This window comes from Orcinus orca, chromosome 19, assembly GCF_937001465.1.
Source record: "Orcinus orca chromosome 19, mOrcOrc1.1, whole genome shotgun sequence".
NCBI lineage: Eukaryota > Metazoa > Chordata > Mammalia > Artiodactyla > Delphinidae > Orcinus > Orcinus orca.
This window is the reverse complement of record NC_064577.1, coordinates 42373918-42397445: the sequence shown is the minus strand read 5'-3', so window position 1 is coordinate 42397445 and position 23528 is coordinate 42373918. Positions and strand designations below refer to the sequence as shown.

The 23528-nt window shown below is 56.2% G+C and overlaps 1 protein-coding gene across 4 annotated transcripts; it reads left to right on the top strand.

The window, feature by feature from the left end:
• Window positions 1-287: 287 nt before the first annotated feature.
• Window positions 288-23158, top strand: ERBB2 (erb-b2 receptor tyrosine kinase 2). Of its 4 annotated transcripts, none has more exons than XM_033411021.2 (27): window positions 288-603; window positions 6666-6817; window positions 7743-7956; window positions 8717-8851; window positions 9137-9205; window positions 9390-9505; window positions 9631-9772; window positions 10639-10758; window positions 11023-11149; window positions 13417-13490; window positions 13580-13670; window positions 13910-14109; window positions 14461-14593; window positions 14679-14769; window positions 15460-15620; window positions 17093-17140; window positions 18483-18621; window positions 18704-18790; window positions 19114-19212; window positions 19495-19680; window positions 19815-19970; window positions 20087-20162; window positions 20462-20608; window positions 20984-21081; window positions 21280-21468; window positions 21754-22006; window positions 22148-23158. In XM_033411021.2, the coding sequence occupies exons 1-27, from the start codon at window positions 531-533 to the stop codon at window positions 22501-22503; spliced, it is 3732 nt and encodes a 1243-aa protein (XP_033266912.1). In that variant the 5' UTR covers window positions 288-530; the 3' UTR covers window positions 22504-23158. The 4 variants fall into 4 exon arrangements, with proteins under 4 accessions (XP_033266912.1, XP_049558137.1, XP_004282780.1 ...); XM_049702180.1 differs by having other exon boundaries at window positions 14431-14593; window positions 18704-18826; XM_004282732.4 differs by having other exon boundaries at window positions 289-603; window positions 18704-18826.
• The last annotated feature ends 370 nt before the right edge of the window (window positions 23159-23528 follow it).

Sequence of the window (23528 nt, the reverse complement as noted above, 5' to 3'; positions counted from 1 at the left end):
GATAAAACATGCGACTTAAAAGAAAGTTAAGAATGGCAGGCTAAAGCGTTTGCCCCGGACTCCCGGGGGAGGGGCGCCATCACCCTCCTCTGCTTTGGGGGGTTCTCCATGGAAACGGGTGAGAACTGCTGCGGGCAACCCTGGAGTCCGCGCGCTGGCAGCAACGCCACCCAGGCCTGCGCGGAGAGAGGGAGAAAGTGAAGCTGGGAGTTGCCACTCCCCGGGACTTGCTGGAATGCGGTTGGAGGGGGTGGGGGGGGGGACGAGCTGCGAGCGCGCTGGCTCCCAATCACCGGAGGAGGAGGGGGTGGAGGAGGAGGGCTGCCTTGAGGAAGTACAGGAATGAAGTTGTGGAGCTGAGATTCCTCTCCATCGTGCCCACAGAGCCGAGAAGACCCCCCGAGGCCGCCGGCCGCCCCTGCACTGGGTGCTCTTTCCGGCGCGAGCGCCCGGCCCCCTCCCCTCGCCCGCCCGGCGCCCTCGCCGCCTGGTCTAGCCGGAGCCATGGGGACGGAGCCGCAGTGAGCACCATGGAGCTGGCGGCCTGGTGCCGCTGGGGGCTCCTCCTCGCCCTCCTGCCCCCCGGAGCCGCGGGCACCCAAGGTGGGTCTGGGGTGGGGAGGGCAGGGAGCGGCGACGAGCCCGTGCAGCCTGGGACCCCCGTCTAAATCCCTGGTCAGACGGGAACAGAGGGGCCATCGGAGCTTCCCGACCCGAAGTTTCGGACAGTCCGGGGGCTCAGAGCCGCCAGCCCTCGGGCTCGGAGGGACCAGAGGAGGTGGGGCAGGGGGCGATTACACCGGAGCGGCTCTAGACGTCCCATTCGAGGGACTTGTGCTTTGCAGACCCCGCGACGGCTCCGGAACTTGTCAAAAGAGGTCTCTGCAATTGTTCAGAAAGTTTCCCTCAAAGGGTGTATAGCAGGGTGTGTGTGTGTGTGTGTGTGTGTGTGTGTGTGTGTGTGTGTGTGTGTGTGTTTCCCCTTTCTTGAGCCCCCTCAAGCGCCTCTCTCAAAGCCTTTCCAGTTGGCAGCCTCCGCCTCCAGACTGGACTGGGCTGGATTCCTGGGGGTCCCTTCTGCCCGGCCCCCTCCCCGCCCCCTTTCGGCCGACTGGGTTGAGTTACTCCAGCTTCTGGCACGATCGGGGTGTGGAGGGGGGAGGTGGGGAAAGCAACCTGTCCAGCCAGAGCCGGGGAGCAGAGGGTGGCCAGTCCGACTGCAGAGTTGCCTCACGCCGGAGACTGGCGTGGGGGAAGGGGGAGACGTTTGTTTTGAACAAGTCTCGTTAGGGCCGACTTAGGGCTCTGTGCTTTGTGACTTGGAGAGCGTGGGTCACGGAGGGGTGGCGGTGGGCTTCCTGGTCTGGGGCATAAAGTGGGAGGGTTCTGAGGGAGTCCTGGGCACTTGGAGGGAGGGGGAGGGTAAGGAACGGGGCCAGATGCGGGTATGCCGAGGGCCGGGTTGTCCTGCCTTTTCCTTTGAGCTGTGTATGGGGAAGGGTGCTGGGGTGGGGTGCAGTGTGTGTCTTGCCCTATCTGTCCGTCTGGGTGCGATAACGGTGAAAGCTAACGTGTACTGGAAATACACTGTGTACCAGGTGCTGTGTGTGTTTTGTCTGGGTTCCCTGCTTTCATCCTCAGAACAACCCTGTAAGAGAAGTCCTAACTAGTGTGCCCATTTTCCAGGCTTGAAGACCCGGGCTTCAAGAGGTGAAGTAAGCAGCAAGTAATTGGTGGGTCCCAGATTGGACCCCAGGCAGTGCAACCCCCAACCACAGCTTCAAAATCACTATATTCATCTGCCCTGAACATTGGGGGGCCGCTGCTGCTCCCTACATCGCCTGGTTGTGAGAAGACAGAATGAGAATGTCCTAGGAGTAGTGGGTGGTCTTCATGGATCAGGGAGTCTGGAGAAGGGGTGGGTGTCGGGCTGTCTGTGTGTTGCCCGAGGGCCCCCTCTGTCAGAGCTCTGCTGTGTTATCTGAGGGATGTCTATACTAGGGTGTTCTTGAGTTGTGAGGTCTGTGTGTTTGTGTGTCTGGCCTTTGTGTGACCAAACGGCAGTCTCCCTGCTGAACTCTGCCCTCTCAAGGAACTCCCTCAAGAGCTGCTGTGAAGAGCGGGAGGTGCCCCCGCGCAGCCTTCTCTCTGAGGAAGGAGACTCCTCTTTCCCAGGAGCCTCCCCTTCCCCTCCCTGTTTCCCAGGCAGGCGTCTTCTCCCCTGACCTTCTGAGAAGCGTGAGGTGAGGCAGGCGAGGCTGGGCTGTCAGGCTGAGCCGCAGCCCTCCTCACCTGGGCCTGGGAGTCGAGCAGGGGGAGGGCGGCCGGGTTGTTGCGGTGCTGGGATCTGAGGGGTCGGTTCTCCCGCCATTGACAGGGAGCTTCTCAGGTCTTCCTCACCCCTCCGCCTGCAGTGCTGGGTGCAGAGAGAGGTGTTGGGTGTGTTGTGCAGGGGAATGGCTAAAAGCAGAGCCCCACTCAGCTGCCTCTAGCACGCCCGGTATATGCCAGGGCTGAGGGCTGGCGCAGGCATGTGGGGGAAAGGGAGATGGGGAAGGCCCAGAGGGTTGGGATTTTCTTTTCTTAGAGGTCAAGGTTTTGTAAAGCGCAGCAAACACATCTTGCAGAGCTCATAGTTTAATTCCTGAATGATTCTCCCAACAGCATCCTTCTTTTTGCTATGCTCAGGGAAAGTAACCTCATTTTAATATTCAAGAAAAAAAATAATTGAAAGATAGGATCAAATGCCGAAAGAGAAAATGCATTGTATTACAAAGTCAAACACAGAGCACTGTTAATTTTCTCTGGGTTTGGAATTACCCGGACTCCTGCTATATGAACTTCTCTTGCCTTAACTTTTAGAAAAGTACAGCGTGCTTCCTATTTGCCTGGTTCTCATCCATTACAGTTTCATTTCATCTCTGCAACAATCCTGTGAAGTAGGTGCACAGATGAGGAAACTGAAGTTCAAAGAAACGAAGTGACTTAGCCAAGGCTTCCCAGCGACCCAATCATGTCCAGGGCATTTTTAGACTCTGACGAGGAGGCATTAAGAGTTGACCAAAGTCTTATTCCCTTCGACAGGAATGGGTTAAGCAAAGCCTCAGGGGCATTCAGGTGGTCAGACTCCGGTAGAGGTGCTATTTTGTTATTTAGGTGAATGACCTCCCTTATCTAGGCTTTAGAAAATGAGGGTGAAGAAAATGAGGGTGAGCTGCTCCTCGCCCCCCACCAGGTTCCCTCTTGGCTTTGGAGTCCTCTCCTTCCCTGTACCAGCCGATGTCTGCCTTCCTCTTGGGCCCTCCTGGCATGGCAGGGGACTGAGGGTAGGACCAGGCCAGAGGCCAGTGGGACCTACAGGGCTACGGGTGAGGGAGGGACCAGTGTCAGGCTGGGGCTGGGGAGCTGGTGTAGGGCCAGGCTGGTAGTGCCTGGCCCTGGGTGCTGGGATGACCTGGAAAGAGATCCCCCTCCCTGCCCTGTGGGAAACCCCTCTGGGGTGACACCCCTATCTCTTAATAGGCCACCTCTCCTCCCCACCCCTGGGAAGAGAGCCGAGACGGGGCGAGGGGTGCGTGCTCTCCTCAGGGGTGGGAGAATTATTATAGCCGATGTTGTGTTGCCCCAGCTCTGTTTACAAAGCCTTGTCACGTTTACAGACTGTTTCTTGATTCATCACCTCATTTAACTCTCGTGTAATTTCTCTGCAGAGAGTAAGAGTTGTCATCATCCCCCACTCACAGTCAAGGTCAGGTCAGTAAATAGTCACTGAGTGCCTGCTAAGTCACAGGCACTGCTGGACGTAGAGGTGAATCTGATTTGACCTCTGCCCTCGAGATCCAGGGACTTGATCAAGGTCACACCGTGAGTGGCCCAGCTAGGGTTGTGGCCTAATGACCTGAGCCCTGGCCCCAGGCGTGTGTGGTGGGTGAGTCCTGGTGTCACTGGAATGGGCTCTGGCCCCACGGGTCTGGGGGAGGTGAGCTTTGGGGATGCAGGCAGTGTTCATGGAAACCAAAGGAAGTGTTGGCTTTCATGCTGGTGAGCGAGAGAGGCAGCTGGGGCTGAAGGCTGGTGGGGAAGAAAGAACCCACTTGAGAGCCCCCCAGAGCTGGGACCTGACCACTAACACCCAGCTAGAGGGACATGGCAGCCGTGACCAGCCTCTGAAGAGAGGGCTGGACATGGTGACCTCAACTGGTCCCTTTTGGTTTGGAGAGTCTTGATTGGAGTTCATTTATTTATTCATTCATTCATTCATCCCGCAAACACTTATCCAGGGCCCACTGTGTCCCTGGCTCCGGTCACACTGACTGCCCCAGAGATCTGGAGGGCGAGGCTCCCGAGGGACAGGTGCTCCGGAGACAAAGCGCTCCCCTGTGTGGAACAGGACCTCCTACCCCCGCCCCAGAAAATCAGTGGGGGGCAGAGTGGATATGGGGACCATGGCGAGGACTGGGGAGGGGGAGATGAGTGAGGAGATGGGAGGGGGAGGGAAGTGTGGAGGTAGAGGAGGTGTCAGGTTGGAGGATATTAGCCCCCAAGCCTCCAGCTCCCTGGGAGTAGGTCTCAGGCTCCCAACGTTACCACCTGTTGCAAACATTTAGTCTGAATCAGACTCAAAAACGGACACAAACAAACTCGTGGGGCGGGGCTGCTGCTCCTTCTGGTCCTCCTACCCAGCTCAGCCACTCGGCCCTGCCCAAAGCCTATAATGTAATCAGTGGCATCAACAGAGCTGGTGTGTATTTACCTTTGAACAGGGTGTGGGGAGGGGTGTGTGTGCAGTTAGGTCTAGTGGAAGGAATGTGGGATTTGAAGTCGGCGCAGACTCGAGTTCAAATCCTCCCTCTATTGCTCACAGGCTTTCTGATCTGGGGAGAATAACCCCTGGCAACCTCAGTTTCCTTCTTTGCAAGACCGAGGTTGTAGTCGCAGCCTCTGGAGGATGAGGCTCCACGCGGAGTGCCTGCCGAGCGTTCCCTTGTTGTTTTCCTATTGCCTGGCTACCGCAGCTGGTGTCCCTTCGAGGCGGCAGAGGGCACAGGGCGTGGAGACGGGCCCCTGCCCCGGGCTTGGGCCAGGGCCTTGGGGTCTGAGCCTGGAGACAGCTGTGCCTGCAAAGCAGCTGAAGCTGCCGAGGCTGGGGGAGGTCCTGGCAGCGGGCGTTATTTTGGGCCTGGCCTGCCATCCCCGGCTCCTGTTTCTCTTGGGAGTCTGGGGGGAGGGACCCTTGAGTTCTATTTCTGGGTCCTCCCATTCCTCCCTCTTTGCTTCCTTCCCTATCTGGCCAGAGGGGTGGGAACAGAGACCACTCTAGGTGCTCCTGGGAGGCTGCCAGCTAGTGGCCATTGGCCCAGGCCAGAACCCTGGGGGCTTGTCCCACCAGCCTTTCCCCCGATTTCTGGAGGCAGGGGGTATCTCTGATTACTCCCCAGGATTTGACCCTAGGCTCCAAGCTGCTGGGAGAGCAGGGGATCAGACCTCAAAGTCAGCCACTGTGCTGTCCCCCTGAATCTGCCCGTAGTCCGTGGGAGGTGGAGTGGGGACCAACAGGAATTCAGGGCAGCTGAGGCACCTGTGGATCTGGGGGTGCACCCCACCCACCTCCCCCTGGCACACCCTCCTGGGCAAGATGTGCCAGGTGATTCATCTTCTCACCAGAGCAGAAAAACGGGTTTAACTGGGCACTTTAATCGCCCCCACTGCTGGCAAGCATGGTGCCAGCTGTTGCCCAGAGCGCCCCCTTACCCGGGCTAGTGTACCCCTTCTAGTATCCCTGGGCTTAGTGAGTACTTCTGGTCTCAGGGACACTGGGCTAGGGTCCAGGTGGACTGGGCGGCAGTTCATCTTGACGCCCCTTGGCCAGTGGTTGGCACCAGGCAGGTACACAGGGCTGACGTAATGCCCTTGTGGCAGGAGTTTCGTGGCGTAGATTCTGCCAGCTGGTTCTGGAGTCTTGCGCTGAGGAGGTGGCAAGGGTGAGGTACCAGCGTAGGAGCCTTTGGAGTAGGCAGCACTCTGGCTCAGCATCTGCAGCTCGGGTCCGGATGCCCATAGTTGGGATCTGATGTTCCTTTTCTCTGCCTGGGGGAATTCCAGAAGTCCCTGCAGTGACCAGGACCCTGGTGGTCCCCATGCCCCAGCTATGACTTCAGCTTACCCTCCTTCCCCACTTTCTGGGTGGCATTGTGGGGGTGGGTACCCCTTGCCAGGAGGTTGGCACGTGGGTGGCGTTGTTTGTTCAGGAGAGGGTCAAGGGGTATCCAGAGGATTCATGATTCATCATCGCTTCTCTTGGGGGATTTTTACCCGTTGGCCCTGAGTTGTGCCTTTGGGACAAAGGGAGGCTTTCTTTGCCAGCCAACACTCTGGATCAAATGGGCAAGTCCCTAAGGCTGGCACAGCGAGACGCCCTCTGGACGCTCAGGATGGGCCGAGTCAGGGGAGCTTCTCCCCTGATGTCCCTCCTCTTCCCAAATTTGCAAACTTTCTTTTGCTGTTGCACGTTCTGTGGGTACAAGCGACACAGGAGGAGGGATCCTTCCGTTGTGCTTTCTCGCTGTCTGCGGTGGCATGACTCTGGCGAGTAGGTTGGCAGAGGTGGCCAGGTTGGCAAAGCTCACTGGGCAGTGCCCTCTGACCCATCTTCTCTCTCCTGCCAGTGTGCACCGGCACAGACATGAAGCTGCGGCCGCTGGCCAGTCCCGAGACCCACCTGGACATGCTCCGCCACCTCTACCAGGGCTGTCAGGTGGTGCAGGGTAACCTGGAGCTCACCTACCTGCCCGCTAATGCCAGCCTTTCCTTCCTGCAGGTGAGGCCCATGGGCAAAACCCAGCCAGGCCCTGTTTCCTGCTGGGCTGAGCCCTCTGCTTGCAGATGGGTGGTAGAAGAGTGTTCCCCACCCTGTATTTCCTCTTTTGTTGTGGCTCCTCAACTGGGAAGTCCTTTCTGTTGTCTAACCCCCGTCCATCCTACTGCAAGACCAGTTGACTCCTTCTCTACAACGTGGCTGGCCGTGGACATCTCTGGGTGGAATGCACCCGTTCCTCTGCTAAATTTTTTGCTCTCTTGCCAGCATGATCACCTTCCATTGTCCAACTGCCCCAGCCACTGTCCCCCTCCTACCCGGAGTAATGCAAGGTCTGGCCGGTTCCCGGTCCAGTTCTGCCACTGACAAGCCATGTGAATGTGATCTAGGCCCTTGGCTTCACTGGATCTCAGTTTCCCTATCTGTATATTGGGAGCAACAGACATGCTTGAACTCCCTGGGGGGCCCATTTTGAAATCACATGGAAAATGTATGTGAAAGGGTCAGGAGCAGGAGAGAGAATGGAAACCAGCCTCTGTGTTGTGTCCATGGTGCCCTGGAGCGGGGCCTCAGGTGCGATGCTTAGTCTGTCAGATCACAAACATCACCTCGTCCAGGCCTTTCCTTTACAGATGAAGAAACTGAGATGCAGAGAGGGTGGGGTGCTTGCTTACAGTTTACAGAGTGTTCCCCCGCCATTTTCTTTCTTGATCGTACTAGAATCTGGTTCGGGGATGTGGGGAGTGGCCTTGATCTCCATTTTATGCCTGAGGGAGCAGGACTGGTCAGTGGCTGGGGGCCTTGCCCAAGATCCCCGAGCACAGGGTAACCTGGAGGAGGCCTTGTGCGGGGGGGGGGGGGGGGGGGCGGTGGTAGTGGTCCAGGGCCTGGACCTGCCTTAGCCCTACCCTACCCTGTGCCCTCCCAGGAGATCCAGGAGGTGCAGGGCTACGTGCTCATCGCTCAGAACCGAGTGAGTCAGGTCCCCCTGCAGAGGCTGCGGATCGTGCGAGGCACCCAGCTCTTTGAGGACAACTATGCCCTGGCCGTGCTGGACAACGGAGGCCTTCTGGAAGGTGCCCCCCCTGCTGCACGCGCTGCTCCGGGAGGGCTGCAGGAGCTGCAGCTGCGAAGCCTCACAGGTGCTCATCCTTATCGTTGAAACTCCCTGCTGGTGATTGAGAACTGACCAGGGCCCCTGTCAGCCATGGGGATGCTTCGTGTGAATAAGAACTGGGGTCCCTTCCGGATGGATGCAAGTGGAGCTAGGGGAGGCGCCCTTGTGAGGATTCGAAAAAGATTTCCCTTCTTCCCAGGAAGTCACAGCTTGTGCCAGCCCACGTAGCTTGATAGGATGCAGGCTGGGCTTTTGCCCACTTCCTGGCTGAATGCACACGTACAGTGAACAACCTGTGTAACTGTACGCGGCAGCCTTGGAGCTGACGGTGTCCCAGACTCTGAGTGCCTGGTGCTGTACCTGCATAACCCCATTTCAGTCGTGCTTTAATCTTGCAAGGGAAGCATCAGTGTTATTCTCATTTTACAGATGAGAAAACTGAGGTTTACAGAGGATGAGTGACTTGCTTGAGGTTACACAGCGAGTTAGTGGTGGTGAGGCTGGATTTCACACTCTCTTTTAACTGCTAAGCAATGTGCCCAGAGTAGAGGTGGAGGAGAGGAGACAGTGACACGGACAGCTCACTCCGCCCCGGATCTCCGTTTGTTCACGTGTGGGGTGGTGTTGGCAGGGCTAAGAGATGCTGAAGGAGTCTCCTCTGCTCCCTGAGGAACCTGGGGCGTGTTTAAGAGCCCCATTCCCCTTTTAGAAGGCAGGCAGGCCCCGAGGGAGGTCAGAAGATGACAGATGAGGGAAGAAGCACCTGATTATTGCCCGCCCCACAGAGATCCTGAAGGGAGGGGTCTTGATCCAGCGGAACCCCCAGCTCTGCCACCAGGACACGATTGTGTGGAAGGACATCTTCCACAGGAACAACCAGCTGGCCCTCATGCAGATAGACACCAACCGCTCACGGGCCTGTAAGCCACGCCCCTCGCCGCCTGCAGCCGCCTCTCTTTCTCACGCAGCCCACCGACCCCAGACTCCTGGCTTACTCCACGCCCCCCACTGCCGCTGCACTAACACCACCCATTTCCTCTTTCTCTGTGTCTCTTCATCTCTGCGGTTCTCTGCCCTGTCTCCCTCTGCTTCCAGATCGTGCCTCCGGTTTCGGAGTCCTCTCCTCCTGCCTACATCTCTCCCTCACTGTGCATTCTGTCTCCTGGTCTCTGTCTCTCTCACTGCCGTTCTGTGTCTCTCCCCAGGCCCACCCTGTTCTCCAGCTTGTAAAGCTCCCCACTGCTGGGGAGAAAGTTCCAAGGACTGTCAGAGCTGTGAGTTACAGGGAGGCCCAGAATCTGGGGGCAGGGGCTGGGTGGGAATAAAGGTGACATGGCGGGTGGGTGCCAGGCCTCGGCATCTTCCCTGAGGCAGGAAGTCTCCCCAGAAGGTGATGCTGGTGAAGGGGCCCGGTGCCTAGTCTGCCGCCCAGCCCTCATCCTGCCCTTTGCCCAACAGTGACGCGAACCGTCTGTGCCAGCGGCTGTGCCCGCTGTAAGGGCCCGCAGCCCACCGACTGCTGCCACGAGCAGTGTGCTGCCGGCTGCACGGGCCCCAAGCACTCTGACTGTCTGGTACGTGCCCCCGGCGCCCCAGCCCTCGGGGTGCAAGGGGAGGGGCGTCCCACCTGGTGCTGCCCTTAACCCTCTGGCACACCAGGGCAAAACAGCCCAGTGCCCACCAGCTGCCTGTCCCCCAGGCCTGCCTCCACTTCAACCACAGTGGCATCTGTGAGCTGCACTGCCCAGCTCTGGTCACCTACAACACGGACACCTTCGAGTCCATGCCCAACCCCGAGGGCCGTTATACCTTCGGCGCCAGCTGCGTGACCACCTGTCCTTGTGAGTGCCGGGGAGAGACGTACTTTTAGTAGTTTTGCTGGGGACTTTGGTTTATGTAAATGCAAGCATGTTGTGAGTACTGTCCGCCCCTGGCTTTGGAGAGCTGGTCACGGCAGTTCGTACTGAGCTGCCTCGTTCTTTCAACAGCAGTGGAGCAGGTGGCAGCACAGAATAGCAGCTAAGAGCCCACGCACAGAAGCCAGACTGCCTGGGTCTGAGACCTGGCTCTGCCCCTTATCAGTCATGTGACCTTCTTGCTGTGTCTTGGTTTCCTTATCTGTTAAGTGGGGGCCAAAATAGTCCCATCCTCACCAGGTGGTTATAAAGTTTGAATGAGTTAATATTTGCAAAGCTCTTATAACTGTGCCCAGACAATACTAAGCACCCCTAAATGTTGATTTTTAGATAGATCAGAGTTTTATTTACTAGCTCCCCTATTTACTGATGGGCATTTAGGGACTGGCCTCAGACCTGGGGACCTCTTTCCTCCTGTCACAGGAGACAGCAGTGGGCTCTTGGGTCCTGGTCGTACCCTCCCCATGGTGGGTGAGAGTACGGAGTGTGGAGCTAGATCATTTGGGTTCACATCCTGGCTCCTCCACTTACTAGCACAGGGACCTTGAGTAATTTAAACAGAAAACTCTGTGCTTTGGTTTCCCTTTTGGCAAAATGGGAATCTAACGGTGCCTACCGCACAGGGTTGTCGTGAGGAGTGGACGAGTGTCCAGGGCTCAGATATGGTGTAAGGGCATTTCGGTATCGGTTGATATCATTCTTATTGCACTACCTGGGCATGGTCACACAGCTCATGGTGGGGCAGTGCTAAAAGGCCAGGGCGTGTGGACAGACGATCTTGATCTCCTCAGACAACTACCTGTCCACGGACGTGGGATCCTGCACCCTGGTTTGTCCCCTGAACAACCAAGAGGTGACAGCTGAGGATGGAACCCAGCGGTGTGAGAAATGCAGCAAGCCCTGTGCCCGAGGTACCCAGTGGCCGCCCCCTGCACACCCAGCCTGGCCTAGCCCGCTGTGCCACCCTCCCTCAGACCCTCCTGGGACCCAGTCCTGTTCTCCCACTGACTCTGCCCCTGGCCCTCCCCTGAGCACTCCCACAAGCTCCCCCATGTCTCTGCCAATGTGAGGAGGGGGCATGTGGCCCCAGGAGGGGACTGTGGACAGGACCCAGGAGGTTGAATACCTGGTGCTCCATGTGGAGGCTGAGGTGCCCCCTGTCCCCCTCCCCACAGTGTGCTATGGTCTGGGCATGGAACACCTGCGGGAGGTGAGGGCGGTCACCAGTGCCAACATCCAGGAGTTTGCTGGCTGCAAGAAGATCTTTGGGAGCCTGGCGTTTGTGCCGGAGAGCTTTGAGGGGTAAGGATACTCAGAGTTAAGGGTGGGCACATGGCCTGAGGCAGCATCAGGGCAGTCACCGAATCCTGAGGCCCCAGAAGTGGAAGCATTTCTCGGGGATGGCGGGAGACAGAGGTGGGAGGCCAGGGATGCAAAGGAAGCAGGTGGAAGACCAGCAGGGCCTTTGGAGGGGGGAGTTCTTCTTTTTTGTTTGCTTGTCTTTGGCCGCGCCGTGCAACTTGCTGATCTTAGTTCACCAACCAGGGATTGAACCCAGGCCCTTGACAATGAAAGCGAGGAGTCCTAACCCCTGGACTGCCAGGGAATTCCTGGGATTTTTCTCATAAATGACACGTTATCTATGAACATGCACTTGTATGGAGGTCACACCATCCAGATAAAGTAAAATTCTCTTTGAGTTCATAGTAGCTTTATTCATAATGGCCCCGAACTGGAAATAATGCAAATGTATATCAATAGCTGAAGGAATCAATAAAGCTGACCCTTGGACATCACGGGTTTGAACTGCGTGGGTCCACTCAAATGTGAACTTTTTTCAATAAATCCGTACGGCAGTACTACACAGTCCGGGGTTGCTTGAATCCGGAACCGTGGATGCAGAGGGCTGACTGTAAAGTTATACTTGGATTTTCGACTTTGTGGGGGGTTGGTGCCGTAACCCAGGCGTTGTTCAAGGGTCAACCGTAAAAGGTGGTATATCCGTACAGTGAAATTCTCAGCAGTAAAAGAAATGGCCTACTGATACGTGAAACAACATGAATGTGTCTCAGAAACATTATGTTAAGCAAAGTAAGTCAGACAAGAGAGAGTCCACACTGTATGATTCCCTTTGCTCTAGAATAGGCAAAACCACTGTGTGGTGAGAGAAATCAGAACAGTGATTGCGCCAGGGTGAGGGCCTGGAAAGGGACACAAAGGAAATTTCTGGGGTGATGGGAATGTTCTGTATACCAGTCGGGGTAGTGGATAGGTGAGTGAATGCATTTGACAAAACTCATTAAACTGCACACTAAAAATCTGCAATTTAGGGCTTCCCTGGTGGCGCAGTGGTTGGGAGTCCGCCTGCCGATGCAGGGGACACGGGTTCGTGCCCCGGTCCGGGAAGATCCCACATGCCGCGGAGCGGCTGGGCCCGTGAGCCATGGCCGCTGGGCCTGCGCGTCCGGAGCCTGTGCTCTGCAACAGGAGAGGCCACAACAGTGAGAGGCCCGTGTACCGCAAAAAAAAAAAAAAAAAAAAAAAAATCTGCAATTTATTGTATGTGAATTATACTTCAATAAAAATATGTATTAAAAAAGGAGAAAATTCCCTTCAACACTTCCTCCACGTTTACTCCCCTTTCTAGAGGAGACCACTCTTAACAGTTTGTGTGTGTTCTTCTAGACCGTTCATACGTATATGGATACATACGCACAGAGAAACGTAGTGTTAGTAATTTGGGGGGAAAGGTTGATTTAAAATGGGAGCCTGTTGTGGATATTGTCTGCCCCTGGCTTTGGAGAGCTGGTTATGACAGTTAGTTCATGTCCAGCTGCCTTGTTCTTTCCACAGCTGTGGAAGAGGTGGCAGCAAAGAGTAGCAGCTAAGAGCCCAGGCTGCCTGGGTTTGAGACCTGGCTTCTATCACTTACTAATCATGTGACCTTCTTGCTGAGTCTCAGTTTCCTCATCTGTTAAATGGGGGCAAAAATAGTCCCACCCTCATAAGGTGTTATAAAGCTTAAATGAGTTAATATTTGTAAAGCTCCTATAACCGTGCCCAGCAGATACTACACGCTCCTGAATGTTAGTTTTTCGTGTGTAGTCTGGATAGATCAGGATTATATTTAATAGCTCCCATTTACTGATGTTTAGGTATTTAATTTAAAAAATTTTTAATTTAATTAATAAAATAAATTAATAAATTAATAAAAAATTTAATTAAAAATTTTTTAAGTTTAAATTTTAAAAAAATTTTAATTTTTAATTTCCTTAGTTTTTTTATTTTCCCTCTAACAAACAGTTCTCCTTTGCACATGCCTTTGGGAACAGGGGCCAGTGTCTCTCTAGGCCACATTCCTAGAAGTAGAATTTCTAGATCAAAGGATATAAATATTGTTTTGGTATTTGCCAAGCCAGGGCCTGGGCTTTGAAGTTCAGGATGGGAACAGCCGGGCTCGATGGGCAATGGGTTTAAGTGGAGGGGAGGTTGGGGAGGATGGCAGGGCCAGCTCGTGGAGGGGGGTCTTACCCACCCCCTTCTTGGCCCTCTCCTAATCCTCCTTCTAGGGACCAAGCCTCCAACACTGCCCCCCTACAGCCTGAGCAGCTCAGAGTATTTGAGTCTCTGGAGGAGATCACAGGTGAGCTCTGTCTCTCTGAATCCTGCTTCGATGCGGCTGGGAGGTCTTCGTCCTGTCCCCGCACCCCTAGCCTCACCCTGTGTCTGCAGGTTACCTGTACATCTCAGCGTGGCCAGACAGCCTGCCGGACCTCCACGTCTTCCAGAATCTGCGAGTAATCCGGGGACGAGTTCTGCATGAGTGAGCACCAGGGGAGGGAGGCCTGACGGAGGAGGAGCTGCCCCGGGAGGCCCGGGAGAAGCTCTGAGTGTGTAGGGGGGGAATGGGGGTTCTTATTCCCCGGGCACTCCAGCAGCAGCATTCCCATGGAAGTTTGCAGAGTGTGCTGGGGACAGGAGGAAGGCGAGGGCAGCCCTTGCTGAGGGGGGAGGGTCAGTGGTGCGTTGCCCCCCTGCATTTGAGCACTCCCCCTCCCACAGTGGTGCCTACTCGCTGACCCTGCAAGGGCTGGGCATCCGCTGGCTGGGGCTGCGCTCTCTGCGGGAACTGGGCAGTGGGCTGGCCCTCATCCACCGCAACGCCCGCCTCTGCTTTGTACACACGGTGCCCTGGGACCAGCTCTTCCGGAACCCCCACCAGGCCCTGCTCCACAGTGCCAACCGGCCAGAGGTCGAGTGCGGTAAGACAGGGAGCCCAGCACTGCTGCTCAGGCGTGCCCACGGGCCTCTGGCAGCAGCAGTCTGGGACTTACTTGTGCGTGTGCACTGCCCGTCCCTGGTGCACCATCCTTGACGTAGCTCTGGTTGGCCTGGCCTCTTGGCATGGCTTCTAGCAGGGTCCTGCCACACTGCCTTGGCATCCCTCCCTTCCCTTTCCTCTCCGTTCCTGGAACCTCAGAACTCTTTCTCTCCCTGCTTTGCGCGGCACCTATCCCCACCTCTCCAGCTCAGAGCCATGCCCACAGACTCTTCCCCCAGCTCCCTGGAGTCTCCTTTGAGAGTCCCCTCTGACCCCTTCCTCCTCACTGCAGTGGGCGAGGGCCTGGCCTGCTACCCGCTGTGTGCCCACGGGCACTGCTGGGGTCCAGGGCCCACCCAGTGCGTCAACTGCAGCCAGTTCCTCCGGGGCCAGCAGTGCGTGGAAGAATGCCGAGTACTGCAGGGGTATGCGGGGCAGAGGAGGGGGCGGCCGGGCTGGGGGTGCACAGGGGCTCCTTCCAGACCCCTTCACCGGCCGTCCTCTCCTCAGGCTCCCCCGGGAGTACGTGAAGGACAGGTACTGTCTGCCGTGCCACCCCGAGTGTCAGCCCCAGAATGGCTCAGTGACCTGCTTTGGCTCGGTGAGGTGCTGGTGCGCTCAGAGCTGGGTGGAGGGAAGCAGGGCAGGGTTGGGGGTGCTGCCAGGGACCTGGCCAAGTCCAGTAAAATACCCCTGGGGAGGACTCCAAGCCCAGACCTGAACAGTAGGAGGGTGGTAGGAGGGTGGAAGGTGGCTGGGATGCTGGGGACAGCAAGAGTTGTGGACGCTGAGGCCCTTCAGACCATGCAAAGGGCCCAGGGAAGCCTGTGCCCTTGGCCGTGGCTGTGCTAAGGTGGTTAGACCTGGGGGCTTAGACATCAGGTGACCTGGATTCAAATCCAGGCCCCACTTGCACTGGCTCATTCGTAAAATGAACGTTATACTAGTACCTACCCCATTGGGATGCAGTGAGAATTAACTCAAAATAGGGTTTGGCACAGTGCTCGAGCACAGGAAAAAGGCTTCACAAGTTAGTTACTATTATTACTTGCTGTTATATCTTAGGTAATACACTCCCCCCACCCCACCAGGCCTGGGGATCAAGCTTTGAAGGTGGGGAGCTGGGTGCAGAACAGGGGCATCAGACACAGCAGGTATGGGGCTGTCCCAGGAGCAAGGTGGACAGTGCTGCTGAGTGACTGAGGGAAGCACAGAGGGGACCCAAGGGCCTGATCCTGCTGCCCTGGGGGTGTCGGTGCCAGCCCCCCACAAACCCTTCCTCCCCTCCCAGGAGGCTGACCAGTGTGTGGCTTGCACCCACTACAAGGATCCTCCCTTCTGCGTGGCTCGCTGCCCCAGTGGTGTGAAGCCTGACCTCTCCTTCATGCCCATCTGGAAGTTCCCAGATGAGGAGGGCATGTGCCAGCCATGCCCCATCAACTGCACCCACTCGTGAGTCTGAGGGCCTTTTCCACGGAAAGAAAGGCTTTGTTCCAGGACCCTCTCTGGGGCTCTTATTCTAAAAGTGGGACAACTCTGCCTTTGCTTACCCCGAGACCCTTAATTTTTCATATCTTTTTTTTCTGATCACAAAAGTAACACGTGGTTAAAAATTTTTTAATTAAAGCATGGAAGTGAATAGTATTAGCAATTCTATCCCACTGTTAATAATTTGCAATATTTTTCCTCCAGTTTTTTAATCTATGCACACACTAACATACGTATTATTATAACATAAAATATATGTTTATATATTATTATTATTATTCTCCAGTTTTTATCTGTGCACATTCTAGTATATACTTCTTTTTACCAAAATGGGATCATAGACCATACATATTGTTTGGAAATGGCTTTTCTCACTCAGCATTGCAATTTTGCTTGCAATGTTTTTCCATGTCCTAACACAGTGATCTGCCCTGTTCTTTTTATGTTTTTCACTTAGTTGTTGTTAATTACACATGGAGTACATGCATACATTCTTGTGATACACATTTTCAGCAGTATCAAAGTATAAACACTGTAAAGCAGAAGTGCCCTTTCGTCCACTCGCCCACCCACCCAGTCCCCCACCCTCCCCTCCCTGGGGAGAACCACCAGCTCACTCTGGTGTGCTCTACACATTTACATAAATGCATTTTACATTTATGTTAGGTTGAAGATTGCTGTTTTGGGAAGTCAAAAATGATCAAGAAACAGCAATTTCGTCTGACTCACATATAGTCAGTTTTGGTTTCTGTGTGTGTGCATTTTTTAATGTAAACAGGATAGTACTCTACATATAGTTCTGCACTTTGCTTCCCCTCCGTCCTGGCACTTTATGTATCTTGGAGGTTCTTTCTTGTGAGCGCACATGAACCTACCTCCTTTTTTTTTTTTTTAACTACTCAATCTGCTGTACGGATGTAGTATTATTTAACCGTGTCCCTGTTCGAGGGATATTCATTGAACTTGTCTCCTTTTTTTTGGGGGGGGGCGTGCAGTTTATTGCACTTGAGCTCCATGTACAAGTGAGCATTTTGTACATGCCCCCTAGTGTACAGGTGTTGGCATTTTTAGGGTCTATCCTGAGAGGTGGAACTGCTGGGTCACAGTATTGTCAGACTGTCCTCGGTGCAGGTTGTGCCCAGCTACTACCCTGGCATCCTCTACAGAGGGGATAGCCAAGCTTTTGGACTTGATGCTCCTCTGGGTGCCCCACACTTCCTACCCAAGACAGGGAGGTGCAGGGGATGCAGGTTTGCAGATTGGAGAAGGCCTCCCCTGTGGGGTGGTAGAAAGAGCCCTGGTGACCTTGAGCCCAGTTTCTGCCTTTGTCAATTAGGGATCATAACTCAGCTACACCCACCTCTGGGGATATTGTGAGGCTGAGTGTGCAAGAGGTGGTTCCCAGCCTTGTTGACAGGACTCTCTCTCTTCTGCAGCTGTGTGGACCTGGATGACAAGGGCTGCCCCGCTGAGCAGAGAGCCAGGTCAGCCTGGTCCCCAGGACACATCCCATGTTGCCCCTCAGTCCCCCTCCGGCCCCTGAGTGGTCACTGCTGTAGGGAGGGGGTCTCCTGACATGACACATGTCCCTCCCCAGCCCACTCTTCCATTAAGGACCCTCCTTTCAATTAGCTTCAACCAGTGGACGGAGGACCTGCTCGGGATGCTTGGGGGGCAGGGAACAGGAAAAGATGGCGAAGACACCCAGCACCTCCCCACCCTCGAGTAGGTAGGGGTCTCCTAAGGGACACAGGCAGCCTGCAACTCCCTGGGACTCAAGGCACGTTGAGAAGAGAACGCAACTACAGCACTGAGGATGGGACAATGAATTCTTACCTGGGGTCAGTGGGAGGCTTCAAGGAGGAGGTGGCATGGGAGCCAGGTCTTGAAAGAGGGGCAGGTATGTCACTTGCATTAGGAGGAAAGCAACCAGGCAGCATGGTGAGAGGGGTCAGGACAATCTAGGACGTGTTTGCTGAAGGTTCTGCTGTGGTGGGCCACTGAGTAAGCTCAGAGGAGGGAGTAAGTCTGAATCAGGTTAGGGCAGGATCTTGGAGGGCAGAGGCTCTCCCTCACCATGAGGCCACAAGCCCTGTGATGTCCATCACTGCCATCACTGGACTTGATTTCTAGGCAGTGGGGTGTTGGGGAAGGGCTTTGGGGAGAAAAACAGATTGGAGTATGTCCTAGGTAAGCACTTGTCCATGACACAAGCGTTCATTAGAGGTCTGTGATGTGCCAGCCCTTGGCTAAGCAAGGGAAGGGGGGCAAGGATGACAATGATGTAGGGTCAGCACCCAGGAGATCCTTCTATCCCAGGATGAGCTGAGTCTTGAAAGATGACCTCATGCAGAAATGATGGTCCAGGTAGAATTAACAAAGGCTGGGAGGTGTGGAAATCATGACCTATGGGTGGAAAATTTGGCTAGAATATCAGAATCACTGGGTGCACGTTCCCCACCTCATACCACAATCAGACTCTCTGGAGGGTAGGGCTCCAGACTCTTGCATATTGACAAGCTCCCTGGTGATTTTTTGTCAGGAAGTTTGAGAATCCTGGGCTAGAGCCCTGGGCAAGAGCATAGACAATTTGGAGATGTGGGTGGAGAGGGTTTTGAATGCCCAGCAAGGAGTCTGGACTTCATCCTGGAGGCAGTAAGGAGCCGAGGGAGGTTTCTGAGTAGGTGAAACAGGACGGGAGCCTGCACGTCACCCTTCCAACTTCCCTTTCCAAACGCCAGTGACCTTCATGCCCCTCCATGGGACCCCTTCATCCCTCCTGCCCCAGACTGGTCCCCAATCCCTGACCCTGGCTCCTGCCCCCAGCCCCGTGACGTCCATCATTGCCGCTGTGGTGGGCATTCTGCTGGTCGTCGTCGTGGGGCTGGTCTTCGGCATCCTCGTCAAGCGGCGGCGGCAGAAGATCCGAAAGTACACGATGCGGCGGCTGCTGCAGGAGACAGAGGTGAGGCGGTCCGAGGGCCTGTCTCGTGGCCTGTGGTCTGCAGCCCGGCCCGCGGCACTGACGCACCACCCCTTCACCCCAGCTGGTGGAGCCCCTGACACCGAGCGGAGCGATGCCAAATCAGGCTCAGATGCGGATCCTGAAAGAGACAGAGCTGAGGAAGGTGAAGGTGCTTGGATCCGGAGCTTTTGGTACCGTCTACAAGGTCAGGGGTGGGGCCAAAGTCCTGGGTGGGCGGTCCCAGAGGATGCGGTCAGGGCGGGGACGAGGGTTCTGTCTGGAAGACAGCCAGGGGCTGGGGGCGGTTCTGTTGGGTGGGGCAGTTATGTATAAGGGGATAGGGAGTGGGCTGAAATGGCGAGGCTGTTGCTCAATAATGGGGTTGGCCCAAGGGTGGGGAAGGATTGGGAGCACAAGTAGTGACCCCTTGGACGACTGCAGGTTGGATCTGGCCCACCCTCTTCCTGCTCACATCCTCCTCTCTCTGCCCAGGGCATCTGGATCCCCGATGGGGAAAATGTGAAAATCCCAGTGGCCATCAAAGTGTTGAGGGAAAACACATCCCCCAAAGCCAACAAAGAAATCTTGGACGTAAGCCCTTCCACCCTCTCCAGCTGGGAGTACAGTGGGGACCCCCTGGCTGCAGGTGTGGGCTGTGGGCTCTGTTTTCACTGGGGTTTTAGGAGACACTTTGTGATCCCCCAGATCTCTACTCTTAACCTCCTGAGTCTGTGGGCCATGGTTCTGGTTTGTGACGAATGGGGTTGGATTGAGTGAGGGTCCCCAGTCACAGCTCAGCCCTCGGGAGGGGTGTGTGGTGGTTTGGGGGCTAGTGGTTTCCCATACCCTCTCAGTGTGTACCCTTGCTCCCAGGAAGCATATGTGATGGCTGGTGTAGGGTCCCCATACGTGTCCCGCCTTCTGGGCATCTGCCTGACATCCACGGTGCAGCTGGTGACACAGCTTATGCCCTATGGCTGCCTCCTAGACCACGTCCGGGAGCACCGCGGGCGCCTGGGCTCCCAGGACCTGCTGAACTGGTGTGTGCAGATTGCCAAGGTATGCACTTTGGGGGCCGGGGCTCTGCGGGTGCCCTCGGGAGCAAGCCTCTGTCTCCACTCAGAGCTAGGATGAGGAGGTTTCCTGGGAGAGCTCTGGCAGAGCAAGGTCCACACAGATGCCTCTGACCCCAGGGGATGAGCTACTTGGAGGATGTGCGGCTCGTGCACAGGGACCTAGCTGCCCGGAATGTGCTGGTCAAGAGTCCCAACCATGTCAAGATTACAGACTTCGGGCTGGCTCGGCTGCTGGACATTGATGAGACAGAGTACCATGCGGATGGGGGCAAGGTCAGAGGAGGGGGCAGAGTGAAGCAAGGGGGGGTGGGGTCTGGCCCCTGGGAGAACTCAGAACGGCCACCTCCCCACCACACCTGGTTGGAGCACTTCCTTCTCTGCTCTCCCAGGTGCCCATCAAGTGGATGGCGTTGGAGTCCATTCTCCGCCGGCGGTTCACCCACCAGAGTGATGTGTGGAGCTATGGTGTGTGATGGGGTGGGTTGGAAGGGTGGACACAGAGCCGTGGCCCTGGGGGGGATGTGGGTGGAAGGATGAGAGCTGGGATGGAGTGAATTAATGGACAATTTAGCATGAAGGAAGGAAGGGGCTGCCAGTGCCTCAGTCTGCCAGGGACTGCGGAAAGACTGGGTATCTCCTTCCCTTGACCCTGCATCCCTCCCCTCCTTCCCCCATGGTGCCAGGCTCTTGGATAGAGCCTCTGGGGCTCAGTGCACTAACGCTCCCTCTGGTCCCCTCACTTCTTGACCCCATCTCTGCCCCAGGTGTGACTGTGTGGGAGCTGATGACTTTTGGGGCCAAACCTTACGATGGGATCCCAGCCCGGGAGATCCCTGACCTCCTGGAGAAGGGGGAGCGGCTGCCCCAGCCCCCCATCTGCACCATTGATGTCTACATGATCATGGTCAAATGTGCGTGGTTGAGCTGGGTCGGCTGCTTGGAGGAGCGGGAGGGCCTGGGTGGAGGGGCCTACAAGGGGCATGGGAGGGGGCCAAGAGCAGGGTATGTTTAATGCAGCCTCAAAAGGGTCTCACTTCCCTTTACAGTACCGGTCCAGAGGAGCTATCAAGGACCAGCTAGAAAGAAACTTAATGCAAAATAAAAAGGGGAAACTAGTAGAGATTCTCAAAGGTTCTCTCTCAGGATCCGAGTCTGGTACCTCTTCTCTACCACCTGAGGGCTTTGGACTCTAGTAACTGGGGTTGTCTAGGCCGGGGGTGGGGGTGAGGGGCTCTGCACACAGGCTGCAGCCAGAACTGAGATGCTGGACTCCTGCCCACCCCCAGGTTGGATGATCGACTCTGAATGTCGGCCAAGGTTCCGGGAGTTGGTGGCCGAATTCTCCCGCATGGCCAGGGACCCCCAGCGCTTTGTGGTCATCCAGGTACCGGGCCTTTCCACGCCGTCCCTGCCTATGGCTAAGATCACTCTCCCTTAGAGGGAGGAAAGGGAGATGATTCCTGGGTCCCAGGCTTCCAAGCCCAGCCCTTGCCTGACTCGTCAGACCTCTGGTACTCCCTGAGCCTCCCTCGGGAGGCTGGGCTGGGGAGAGGCTGCCACGCTCTGTCTCCCGCCTCCCCAGAATGAAGACTTGGGCCCTCCCAGCCCCTTGGACAGCACCTTCTACCGCTCGCTGCTGGAGGATGATGACATGGGGGACCTGGTGGATGCTGAGGAGTACCTGGTACCCCAGCAAGGCTTCTTCTGCCCAGACCCTGCCCCGGGCTCTGGGGGCACAGCCCACCACAGGCACCGCAGCACATCCACCAGGGTCAGTGCCCCCTGTCACAGTGTGGTGGGTGTGTCTGGTTACTTCCCCCGGCCCCAGTGGACTAGAGTCCCTTTCTCCAATGTCCCCCAACCATCACCTCTCACGGAGGAGACCCCAGTATCCCCAAGAAGGATTCCTACTGCTTTCCAACTGTGACCCCACTCTTGCCACAGTGACTGTGTCAAACCCCGAAGGCAACTTCCTTTTATCTCTTGTGAGCCTGTCACCTCCCGTGGAGTCTCCATCATGAATGACCCCCGTCATGACCTTCTCGCTCGTCCTCAGAGTGGCGGTGGTGAGCTGACGCTGGGTCTGGAGCCCTCGGAGGAGGAGCCCCCCACGTCTCCACTGGCACCTTCCGAAGGGGCTGGCTCTGATGTGTTTGACGGCGACTTGGGAATGGGGGCAGCCAAGGGGCTGCAGAACCTCCCCCAACATGACTCCAGCCCTCTACAGCGGTACAGCGAGGACCCCACAGAACCGCTTCCTCCCGAGACCGATGGCTACGTTGCCCCCCTGACCTACAGCCCCCAGCCCGGTATGGAGTCCAGGCCCGAGCTGAGAGGTTGGGAGGTGGGGACTGGGGGTGCTCAGCCCAGGGCCCACTATGGGGGCAGGGGCAGCAGCCAGAACACACGGGCTCCTCCCCCTAACAAGCCTCCTTCTCTTGTCCTTTCAGAATACGTGAACCAGCCAGAGGTTCGGCCACAGCCCCCCTCACCCCTAGAGGGTCCTCGGCCTCCTCCTCGACCTGCCGGTTCCACTCTGGAAAGGCCCAAGACTCTCTCCCCTGGGAAGAATGGGGTTGTCAAAGACATTTTTGCCTTTGGGGCTGCCGTGGAGAACCCCGAGTACTTGGCACCCCGGGGCAGGGCTGCCCCTCAGTCCCACTCTTCTCCGGCCTTCAGCCCAGCCTTTGACAACCTCTATTACTGGGACCAGGACCCATCAGAGCGGGGCTCTCCACCCAGCACCTTTGAAGGGACCCCTACAGCAGAGAACCCTGAGTACCTGGGTCTGGACATGCCAGTATGAGCCAAAAGGCCCGGGCCGCTGAGGCCCTGCTGGCCCCTCAGGGAGTGTGGAAGGCCTGACTTATGGCCCGTGTCGGGACGAGGCAGGGAGAGGGCCCTTGGATCACATCCAGGGCGGCCTGCCATGCCAGCAATCTTCCTTCCTCTTCCAACTCGTAGGTGGCTGAGAGCCGCCCAGCCTGGCTGGAAGAGGGGGCAGCACCGGGGAGTCCTGACTGATGCTGGAGCCCTGGCCCAGCCACTAGGGTCCACTGGATGCCACAGCCAGTCTCCTTACCTGCGGGAGCAGCCCAGCCTGACTTCTTCCAGAACCTGACACTGAAGGACAGGGAAGCTGAGCCTAGGAAGGGAAGAGGCCCCAAGAGGGTGTCTAGGAACCAGAGACTCCCTGAGACCTAGCTCTGCCCCTAAGAAGGGGACAGCAGGGGACAGCAGCAGCGCCCAGATCCGGTCCCTGTACAGAGTGCTTTTCTGGTTTTGTTTTTACTTATGTTTTTTTGGTTGTTTTATTTTATTATTTTTTTTAAGATGAAATAAGGACTCGGTGGAGAGTGGGTATTGTGGAAGCGGGGTGGGGGGGCAGTCCCTGGGGTTGCGGGAGGAATGTCCCTTCTCCATACCCACTTTCTCCATTTGCAAATATATTTTGGAAAACAGCTGGACACAAGCCTATGTCTGGGGTGGCTCTGAGCCATCCCTTTACTGCTCACCTCTTAACCTACATTCAGTTCATCTTGCCTGGAGGGACTGGCTAGGAATCTTCGGAAAGCTTGAATGAGGAGCCTACTGCCAGTTTCCTGGCTCCTGGGTTGGGGGAAAACTGGTTGGGATTCTGACCTGAGAGCCCTTTGATGACCAGATCATTCTTGCTTAGAAAAAAAGAAACTCCTAAGGCCACCCACCAGAATGGGGTAATTTCCTCCCTGTAGGTAGGGGTAGTCGGGGAAGGATGGAGGAAAGAAGAGGCAGTGCCTACTGTGTGACTCATTTTCCGTGCCTTGGCAAGGAAATCGTTGAATTAGAAGT

Excerpts from the sequence above, each read along its gene's own strand:
- ERBB2 (XM_049702180.1), top strand. The coding sequence starts at position 531 with ATGGAGCTGGCGGCCTGGTGCCGCTGGGGGCTCCTCCTCGCCCTCCTG. Across the intron at positions 9,773-10,638 it reads CTGCGTGACCACCTGTCCTT|ACAACTACCTGTCCACGGAC; the intron begins GTGAGTGCCGGG and ends TGATCTCCTCAG. Across the intron at positions 19,971-20,086 it reads ACCATGCGGATGGGGGCAAG|GTGCCCATCAAGTGGATGGC; the intron begins GTCAGAGGAGGG and ends CTGCTCTCCCAG.